Below are 10,692 nucleotides of genomic sequence, written 5' to 3'. Positions count from 1 at the left end.
AAGAGAAGTTATTACATTTTATTATTAATAAAATTCTTAAAATTCTGAAAAAATGCTTTTAATATCAAACCAAGAGTTGTAGTATGATAAGCAGGGGCCAGTTGATGGCTGCAGTGATTTTGGTGACACTACATTGTCTAAGAGTGAAGTTATTGAATATCTGTGTAGTGTTTCTCTTCGCTGCTGTAGCGGTTTTGCAATTTGCAGACGGTCCCTATCCACTCGTCTCACAGCCGGCTGCTTATAGACACCAATGTTATTTCTGCAGCTTGAAAGACAGCTACTTTTGATAAAACTGGGCTTGTAGCACATTGTCTACCTTACAACGATGGGAAAGAGGCCTCGTTTATGTTTTGACAACGTATCACTAATGAGTTATTGATGCCGGAAGTCCGAATCTGTGAATATCTTTCCAACTTTACCGAACTAAAAGAAAGGTTGCATCTAATAGAAATAATCACTGATTTAAAGGACCAGTGTGTAATAATTACTGGAATATTATATATAAGTATGTTATTTACTATCAGTCAACGTAAACTCATAATCTATATGTTCCCGTTACTTTAGAAATAGCCATTTATAGTTACATACTGTCGGGTCAACTTATGGAGATCATCATCCTGCGCCGTCTACGGTAGCGCAGAGCGGACAAACTGCACTACAGTGAGTCTTGGGAAGCCCATGGCGACCTCACGTAGACGCCACAGCGTAAACACGGAAGTAGACGGGGAGGATAGCCGCGGGTGATTGCTGGCAGACCATTTAGCGTTGTGAACCTTGACTGGCACAGTTTTGACAAATGGAGGAGCATACATACACTGTACCAGAACAAAAAGCAGCGGACAGTGAATCCCCGTCATCCAAGAAGCGGAGACGCAAAGAAAGTAAACGCAAGCATGATAGGAAACGGCAAAAACACGAATCAACATCGGCATAGCGTTTACACGATGGAAATCGCTGATGGAGGACAAACGTTTTCACAGTGATGCCGAGGTTGCCTGTTTTCTGCTGGACAGGTAATTAATCCTACACACATAATCCACCACAAATTCCACCACAAATAAAACTCTCTTGGACTTCAACTACACAATCACAGATACACAAATACAAGAAGTTCTTCTATTACAATATTACAATATGGACATAACATGTTAGCTAACTAAAGAGTAAAATAAAACACTGCACTGCATGCAAAATTATATTGTTTGGTAGCTAGCTAAAATGAAGGTTTTTTTTCTAGCTAGCTAAAAAGTAAAAACAAAACATAATATTAAAAACAAGGTTACATTGTTTGCTAGCCAGATTTAAAAGAAAGAAAACATTGCATTGTTTGCTAGCTAAAAAGTAAAACAAAAAAAGCTTATATTGTTTGGTAGGTAGCTAAAAGAAGTTTGTTTGCTAACTAGCTAAAACGTAAAAACAAAACAGAACATTAAAAACAACGTTACATTTTTTGCTAGTTAGCTAAAAAGGTGGTTAGCATAGTTAGCCCACTCATGATGTCTTAGCATAGCATTATTTTGCTCAGTCTGACTGCTATTTTAAAAGCTAAACCTCCTCAAGTGTAAGTTTAAAGTTAATAGCAGATCACAGTTTAAGTTGGAGTTTAACATTTTGGTGCAATAGAGTTCAATTTAATCTATGTTTAGAGTAAAAACTGAACTTAGGTTTAACTAATCTTTCTTAAATTTAAGGTAGTTTAACAGTTTGGTGCAACTTAGGCTAATTTAACGCTAAACTATGATTTAATTGGGCTTAAAAATTGATTCTTGTTGGTCAAACCCAGCCTGAGAGTTTTAAGCCAAGGACATGTCATAGCTAAGTAAAAGAAATGCCAAATAAGTGTTGGAGTGAAGTTGTACTTGTGCGTATAAATAACAGCAATAATAATGTGAGCCTTTTTAATAAATAAAGAGATATCCATGACATATGTTTTTTTGTTTTGTTTTTAAGGGTAACATAAAGGGAACTACAACTAACATCTCATTATACACCCATGTGTTGTAAAATAATCTATAAATTTAATTAATATTGTATTAAATTAGAAGTAGGCTACATGCAAAAGAAACCAATGCACATTTAAAAATACTCCTCAAAACAGGTGGTTCAAACTGAGGTCCCATCGCTCACTGGGCAGATAGCCACTTATACTTGATGATAACTGGGTGCCCAATCAGATTTCAGGGGTGGCCACTCGCCCTGACCTTTCCTGTGCTTATTTCACTTTTATGCTTCCCTGTGCTGGACAACACTTAAATCCAATTTAATCAATCACAGTTTCACTTTGTGTTCTTATTTGATTTGACTGTGGCATAGAAAATTCAATGAAAAACAATTCATTCAATTATTAAAAACTAAAAGAAACCTAATAATTGTCATTTGACATACTATTTGCACACATAAAAAGAATACATATAATAAAATGTATTTCACCTCATTTCTTTTTTCATTTGTTTTAATTTTGGTATTTTAAAGCTTCCGTAGAGAAGCCCATACAGGCTGCCTCCTCTGTTTTTTTTTTAACAGCTGTGCCTGTAAAAGAAGATCACTATACTGGGGCTGCACTTTTGACACGTGTTTGTCTGTGAGCACTGTCTGTCCTCACATCATTCAACTTCTTTACCTAGTTGAGCAAAGACTACAAACTTTAAAATGAAGGATATCACCGAGATTTCATCAACATGTTGGCATCCAAATGAATCCCTACTGAGGTAAGACACATGTATGTTTATTTTACATACAGTCAAGCCTGAAATTATTCATACCCCTGACAAGTTTTTTGTTTTGTTTTTTTTGACTGGAAATGACACAGGCTTATCCCAAAAGATAATAAGACGATGTACAAGATCATTGTGGAAAAAAATATTTCTCAGCTTTTATTTACATTTGAACAAAAAGTGGCATGTCCAAAATTATTCATACCCTTTGCAAACTGTCACAGTCTACGGGAAAATCCAAAGTTCTGTACCATTCCAAATAGTTTGATTTTATAGGAGGAAGGAAAAGGAAATATATAGTGGAAGTGGTATTTTGCTTTACTATTTCTGTGTCATGCTCCTCTATCTCCGCTACAGATATGTGCTATTCTATTATTGTACTTGACTAGTTAGTGGACACTTGTTGATTAAAATGTACAGTCAAAAACATATGATCAGAAATGAATCTGCAAATTAACTAATGCCAAACACTGCAGCCGAGTAAAAAGTGCAGTATTTGCCTCTGAAATATAGTGTAGTAGTAACACTCCAGAGGTCCAAGTATCTATGTATATACAAGTCATTTTAAAGACTGCTCTGTTCTGTCCAGGCCAGACATTTTATCATCTCAACTTTGAAACATGACTTGCAGTTCGTAAAATATTCACATGCGCTCTCCTTCTTCCTCCCACTCTCTCTCTACCGTTTGAGACAGGTGTCTTTTTAGATTTCTAATGATGCTTTACTGACTGAAGCCATGTCTCCATATTCTTTGTCTTGGATCACATTATTGTCTTCAGCTAGTTTTACAGGGATCGTACACCTGTATGACTTCTCTGTTTCTTTTTTGAAGTACTTTGTGAACTCCATTATCGAGCGTGCAACAGAGTTTTGACTGAAAACAGTGTGGGCGTCTGTGCAATGGGCACTTGGGAATGCGTCAGAGACATGGTGTGAGCAGTACCTGAGCGAAATTGGAGCGGGACAGAGTGGGAGATAAGGCGACACTCCATCCTTTTAAAAAAGCCACTCTGCGCTCCATCCAACCCTCCCCCGCTTGAGCTCCCCACTCTGCTCTGCTCACATGCTCACAGAAATGTGGTTACACATTACTCCAGTCGAGTAGTTATTTGCCAACACAGGCTAAATTCATTTTCTACATCAATATACTGACAAACTGTGTGTATTACAAACTGTTATCTGTGCCTCTTTGGTTATAACAACATCCGGTGCCAAGCCATCGGGTCATTCACACTGGGCGAGAGGAGCTGCTGCCTGCTGGGGCTGCAGCCTCAGTTAGTGGTAGGCAGCTGCATAACATCTTAGGGAACAGTAAACAGACAAGGCACGTGAATAAAATATTGATAAATAGTTAAATCGACTAGTATATCTGGTGTTGACTAGCAAGGGTAGCAACGTTTAATTGTATAGCCGACTAATTGAGCACATCCCAATACTGTATTTATTAAAATGGTTAGTGGCAAAATTTTGTTTTCACGATGAGACCTGATTGACACCATAAGCTCATCAGAAAACCGTTTATAAGGTTATAAAGAAGCAGAGCCATTTTGCCATAAGAGTACACACAATCTGACCACAGCAGTGGAGTGGTCGCCCCCTGCTGGCCATTAGAAAGAATGCAGGTTTAAGGCAATTCCACAGTGGCTTCACTGTTCAGACCTGGAAGCTCTGTCCACTATTTATTTTATGGCCTATGGTCATGAGTCATAGCACATAAATCCATCCTACAGTTGTTAAAACATTCCCGTCTGGACCAAAGTTTTGCCATGAATACATGTTTGAAAAACTGTAATTAAAATGACATGAGTATGTGATCTGTGTAATAAGAATGAAACAGGTAGTTGTGCAATTTGTAAGCTGACTGTGCAAAGTGTAGGTACAGATTGCAAAAGACTACAGCGTCCAAATGTATTCAAATATTTACACTGTGTTGCAGAGGGTACATGATAGGATCACTGGCAAGGCGAGAGAGGCTGCTGTCTTTGGTTGTGGCCTTGGTTGACGGTTGATCAATAAAAGGAATTTCCAGACTTGTCATACCATTTATATAAAGGAGATTTCTCAAGTTTAAGTCTTTTCCTCTGCTTTTATTTTTAAATCCAGCACCAAATGAAGTGGCTATGCTGCTGCCAGAGATGAAGACTGATCACCGACCATGAAGGTCAGAGCTTGTACAAGAGGTGAGGTCAGCATTTGCCATCTGAAGTACTGCGCCATCCTCGTCTTTCTGGCTGTGTTTGGCTTCATCTTTGTGATACGTCACATGGACGTCCTGGAGGTGAGAACTTAAGTTTAGTGGGACCACTTGGCCCTGTTTGAATTGTTTAATATTGGCCTGATTTCAGGATCTCCTCAAGGTTCTTCAACAATATTCCTTTTTTTGCCTTGGGGCAGGAAAAATCTTCCGTCTTTGCTCATTTAATGAATTTCCTTTGACTATATTTGTCTGATACATCTTTGTTACCATCTTTTTCTGGCAGTTTCAGCATAAAGTGAAGTCCACTGTCATCCCGACAGTTTCCAGTGACCCTGACATGCATCATGGCTTCTGCACCTTCAAGCCACTGACCCCTCAGGACGCTCTAGAGGAAAGTCTCCTTCTGGACTGCATTGCTTGGCCTGAAACTCCACTTTTGCCAGATCCTTTTTCCCTGGAGGAGACCACTGATCCCACCCACAGCACCTTCACCATTCTCCCAGGGAGGGGGGCGGGAGAGTGGCACGTAGGGGATGGGCTGGAGGTTATGATCAAAATGTATGACTTCCAGGGCCGTCCCAAGAAGTCTGGGGGAGACGTCTTACTTGCCCGGCTGCACAACCCAACACTTGGTGCAGGAGTGGCTGGGCAAGTGGTGGATCATCTCAATGGTAGCTACTCTGCTGTATTCGCTTTACTCTGGGAAGGAAGCGCACAGGTTGAGGTGATGCCAAAATCTATCATGTTAAATGTGACTGTACTGTAGGTGTTTTTAACTGAGCTTCTAATTGATCGTTTCCTCCTCATTAACTGTTGCTCTAAGTAATTTTTCTTTAAACAATATGTCTTTGATTTCACTTAAAAGCAAGCTTTCTCATTTCTAACCACCATCTGTAAATTTGTTGGCCACTATCAGCTGTATTTTGCGTCACTGACAAGACACAACATGATTTGACTAATAAAGTCTGCTTCTCTGTCCTGTAGGTGACGCTGGTCCATCCTAGTGAGGCTGTCACAGTGCTGCGCAGGCTGACCAGAGAACAGCCAGACAGGATCGACTTCCAGAGCCTCTTCCGCTCAGGCTCAGTCTCCCAGACTACTACCTGTAACGTCTGCTTACGTCCAACCCCGTATCCGCTGTGCAACTACACCGACCTCCACACAGGGGAGCCCTGGTTTTGCTATAAGCCAAAGATGCTGAGCTGTGACACCAGGATCAACCACTCCAAAAAAGATTTCAAAGTAGACATGAAGGACAAGGAGAAGATGCTCTTTCAAAGGTGAGGGAGCACAAAGACAGGAATGACATTTTGCTTGACTTCTAGTAAATATGTGCATGATATGTGTAGGTCTAGTGTTGTCTGTGGATACAGGCGGTTGAGATTGACTCTAAAGAGTCTAAGATAATGCAAATCAAAATAATCAGTCTGAATCACATTAGCTGACTTTCATTAAGAAAACTGAAATCTGATTCATTTAAATTTTATTGTGAAATCTATATTTTATTTTGGCTATTTCAGAAATTCATGATTTTTTTGCCACATTTGTACAGCAAGCTATAAACATACTGTTACAATATCATTTTATAAAGTTGACATAGCTTAAATGTTAGCAAACAGTAGCTTAATTACACATCCAGTAAACATGAATCAACATTAGCATTCATTCAGAGTTGTTTTGATGGCTTCCTGGCAATATTCACTCACCACGTGGCTCTAGTTTGGTCTCTACCAACTCCTGAGGGAAATATTTGGCTTAGCTACTAAATGCTCCACTATTTTCAAAAGCTAGTTGGTAACTTTGCCTGTCTACTCTTTCATGGAAAGTAGCAGCCTGATATCAGACTGAATTGTCAACTGCAGTAGTTACACTTAGTGTCCATCATTCCATTTTAAATTGCCTTCACTCTAAATGATTTCACTTGATTTCATTCAATTTTCCCGAACCAATCACCAGAGATCAACATCATTTTGAGTCACTGGTGCGTTGCCATGACAGCATACTGTGTTATCGTCCCCATAGTCATAACTGACTGAAGTTGTTTTATTATTCTGTGTACTTTTCTTCAGTGGTGTCAACATGAAAGTTTCCATCCAGGCTTCAGGACCTGCCAATGTCACTGTGTTGCCAAAAAAGAAAGGTAAGATTTTTACAACTGCAACACTGCCTTTAATCATTATAATAAATCAAATCTTAATGTGTTACAGGCAATGAAAGTAAACCAGGTTGGGGGAAAAAAATGATAACATAGCACTTTCTTCTAGGTCACACTTTCATGTAGAGAGATGTATTAAGGGCAATTTGAGAAGAGCATGGAGTAATATCCAGTCACTTAGTCACTTAGGAGTACCAGTAGCGCATGAGGAGTTCTTAAAATCTCTTTATACCAGATGGTGGTAAGAAACCTACATGCCTACATGGTTTTAGCTTGAAAGCTAGAACTTTGTTCCTCTGAACTGTGGAGGGAGAGGGAGAATTTACTATTTGCACACAGTGTTCCATTATAATCAGCTTTTGACAAGCTATTTTTTACTTATTACTCCTTTAAAAACAAATGATATGACTTTATTTATAACTTGGTATCAAAAGTAATGACTTACATTACTTTTTATAGTACTATACTACTTTTGTACCTTGTTGGTGGCCTTGTTGCACTCCAAAGTTTAACTGTAAGTAAGTCTCATGCCTTTGCACTTAAGTCCCAAGACAAGTCCCAAGATCCAAACTTTGAAGTCTTGAGTCATAAACAAGTCATAATGTAACAGTAAGTTTCCATCCTCATTTTTAAGCTAACATTAGCTAAGCTTTGTGCAACTTGAAATGTTGAATGAAGTTGGAAGTTGTTGCATCTGCATCTGTAGTTTTTGGCGTGCAGGTTTTGGATACTGAAATTTGTTTTTGTCTGTTGACCACCTCATAGTTTTTGTACACAAACAATATTCTCTTTTGGTATAATTTTTTTCCAACATCACTTCTTCTTCATGGTTATCTACTGCAACCTCACTGGATGCTGTCAAATTGATTCAAAGGGATTCTAGGGAATCAAGTGTCTTTTTGCTGAGAAAGACCAGCGTTAAATTTCATTCAGGTAAAAAAACGTATTTTCTAGCCAAAAGGCTGAAGTCCAAGTGAAGTCGTGATTCATTGTCATACATTCAAAGTCCAAGTTGAGTTGGAAGTTTGTTTTTTATTTTATCAAGTCGAGTTTAAAATCATCAAATTTGTGACTCTGTCTTGATCCTAGTACAACTACAACATTTTTACACCCTTTAGGACTATAAGTAGTAAGATTGATCCTCAAATCAAATCCCAGTGTTTTGAGGATCAGTCTTACTATTTATAGTCCCAACAGATGTAAAAGTGTTATAGAGTAGAAGAAGTAGAATCATTTAAACTAACAAGCATCCAAGTACCAGAGTTGGCACAACCTGAAATGGTTTATAACTCAGTGCCATAGAGTGCCATTGTTGTTCAAAAGCCCTTGAAAAACAGTGGGCCACATTGTTGCACTGAGTAACAAGTATCTTTATTACATTAAATGTGGGCACTGTAGTTTATTTCAGTACAGTTCCACATGCACTTGCTGATTACTAGTATACCAAATGTTTACTAATCCGCTGTTGAAAATAGTCCAACAAATGCACTATGCAGTCCCGTTGGAATAATGCTTAAAAAAACTACAGTGCCCAGCTGTTTTAGGAAATGACTTAGCCTTGAAAAAACAACAACCATGTGTTTGTGACATTTAAAAAGATTTAGGTCTTCAGAGAAAATGGTTTTGGTCTTTTCATGGGATTTGTTGACAATAAGCAAAATGTATCCTTCGACTTCTCAGATGAACCAAAGGTGAAGAGTGGGAATGTGACTTCTGGACTCTCTGGTTATTACTACCAGGGCGTCTGGCGAGCACTAGGTGGCCCTCCAGTTCGACAGTTCAACAGCACCTCTGCCATCAGTCAGTGTCTGCAAGACAAGGTGGTCCACCTGTATGGAGACTCCACCATCAGGCAGTGGTTTGAACACCTCAGCGCAACGCTTCCAGGTAACTGATCCACAGGAATTCCCACCAACAGTTTTGGTTTTGTTTTCACCACAGCTGAATCTGTTCCTCTCTGACCCCTTTAGATCTTAAGAAATTCAACCTGCACAGTTCGAAGCAAGTTGGACCTTTCCTGGCATTGGACTATGCAAACAACATCATGGTGACGTACCGCTGCCACGGACCTCCTATTCGGTTTGCCAACACCCCGATCAGCGAGCTGCGTTACATTGCCAATGAACTAGATGGCTTAGTTGGAGGCACCAACACTGTTGTAGTTATTGGCATCTGGTCTCACTTCAGCACTTTCCCTATTGAGATCTACATCCGGCGGCTGCAGAGCATCCGCAAGGCGGTGGTGCGACTGCTGGACAGGGCTCCAGGCACGCTGGTAGTCTTACGAACCGCGAATCTCAAGGCCTTGACGCTTTACGAGACTCTGACCAACAGCGACTGGTACTCGCTGCAGCGTGACAAGGTGCTCAGAGCCATGTTCAAAGGACTAAATGTCCGTCTGGTGGACGCCTGGGAGATGAGCCTGGCCCACCACCTGCCACACAGCCTCCACCCACAACCTCCCATCATTAAGAGCATGATTGACGTTCTCTTGTCCCACGTATGCCCTCAAAAAGGCGGCTAGATGTGAGTTGTTGGGGATTCAAGTACACGGTGAGTTTACATGTTGTTGCCGTGTTCCAACCAAATGCTGTATCTTTCCTTCAGCAGTCCAGTTTCTAAACTACTGTTAAACCAGGGAATGTTGAGCGAACAAAAGAAGCAGATCATGATGAAGAGTGGCAACAAGCCAGCTGAGGTTGGTTATTACAAAGGACTGCTGAATGATCACTCTAACCACATACAACTTCATGCCCCATGTCTCAGGGAATGTCAAGCAACAGGATGTCACTAATATTGCCATGAAATCTCTATACAGAAGCTCCGCCCATGATAAGCCTGTCTATGAAATTACAGTGGCTAGGTTTTGAAGAGGAATCCAGCAGCTAACCATCTACCTCTATGAGATAACCTGTGCACTTCTTGTTTGACTCTAATGTACAGTGTGGTCATTGTACTTCTTCCTAGTTTTCTTTTGAAAGTGAAATTCTTTGTGTAGGTTCTGGAAACAATTCGGGTACAAATGTATTTTTTATCTTTATGGTAATGTTCATTCTAAATCTGATAACTGACCGTCTCATTTTGTCATTTCAAAATAGACACTTATACAGACACCCTCTATAATTTCATATCATTCAAAGAACTGTTAACACTTTAAACTTGAATGAAAGACATGGAACTTACCATTTACTTTGGGAGAATACTACCATTAGACTGACGGAAACACACTTACTCACTTTTTTTTACATAACAAGGTTGATACTATGCAAAAGCCAAAACACAGCTAGCTAAGCTAAGCTAGGCATAGAGACTAGAAACCAGAAACAGCTAGCCTGGCTCTGCTGAAAGGTAACAAAATTTGCCTCTGAAGCTAATTAATAAACACGTTATATCTTGTGTATTTCAGTAAAAGTGGAAATGTAAAAACAATTTTTGGTGATGTGCTGGACTATTTCTCGTATGGCTACAGTGACTTCCTGGTGACTCTTGAGTTTAAATTCTATTTTTTTAATTTTAGTACAGAGATATGCAGTAACAATCATTAATAAGCTTCAGAGGTGTTGCAAATAGTCGCATTGCCTATCTACACCCCAGGTGCAAATTGCATTGTTGGAAACACCTGG

The 10,692-nt window shown here is 39.6% G+C and overlaps 1 protein-coding gene across 1 annotated transcript; it reads left to right on the top strand.

Annotated features, from left to right (window-relative positions):
* The first annotated feature begins 2,552 nt into the window (after positions 1 to 2,552).
* LOC146306580 (NXPE family member 3-like) lies at positions 2,553 to 10,051 on the top strand. The gene is made up of 7 exons (XM_084711335.1): positions 2,553 to 2,711; positions 4,821 to 4,995; positions 5,198 to 5,638; positions 5,899 to 6,194; positions 6,984 to 7,054; positions 8,750 to 8,956; positions 9,040 to 10,051. The coding sequence occupies exons 2-7, from the start codon at positions 4,873 to 4,875 to the stop codon at positions 9,591 to 9,593; spliced, it is 1,692 nt and encodes a 563-aa protein (XP_084567461.1). The 5' UTR covers positions 2,553 to 2,711; positions 4,821 to 4,872; the 3' UTR covers positions 9,594 to 10,051.
* Positions 10,052 to 10,692: the final 641 nt, after the last annotated feature.

This window comes from Lutjanus erythropterus, chromosome 22, assembly GCF_056507025.1.
Source record: "Lutjanus erythropterus isolate fLutEry1 chromosome 22, fLutEry1.hap2, whole genome shotgun sequence".
NCBI classification, from domain to species: Eukaryota; Metazoa; Chordata; class Actinopteri; order Lutjaniformes; family Lutjanidae; genus Lutjanus; species Lutjanus erythropterus.
This window is presented reverse-complemented; position numbering and strand designations above follow the sequence as displayed.

Bases quoted from the DNA above. Each gene is read 5' to 3' on its own strand.
- LOC146306580 (XM_084711335.1), top strand. From the start codon at position 4,873: ATGAAGGTCAGAGCTTGTACAAGAGGTGAGGTCAGCATTTGCCATCTG. The intron at 4,996-5,197 runs GTGAGAACTTAA...TTTTTCTGGCAG, and splicing joins GTCACATGGACGTCCTGGAG to TTTCAGCATAAAGTGAAGTC. The intron at 6,195-6,983 runs GTGAGGGAGCAC...ACTTTTCTTCAG, and splicing joins GAGAAGATGCTCTTTCAAAG to TGGTGTCAACATGAAAGTTT.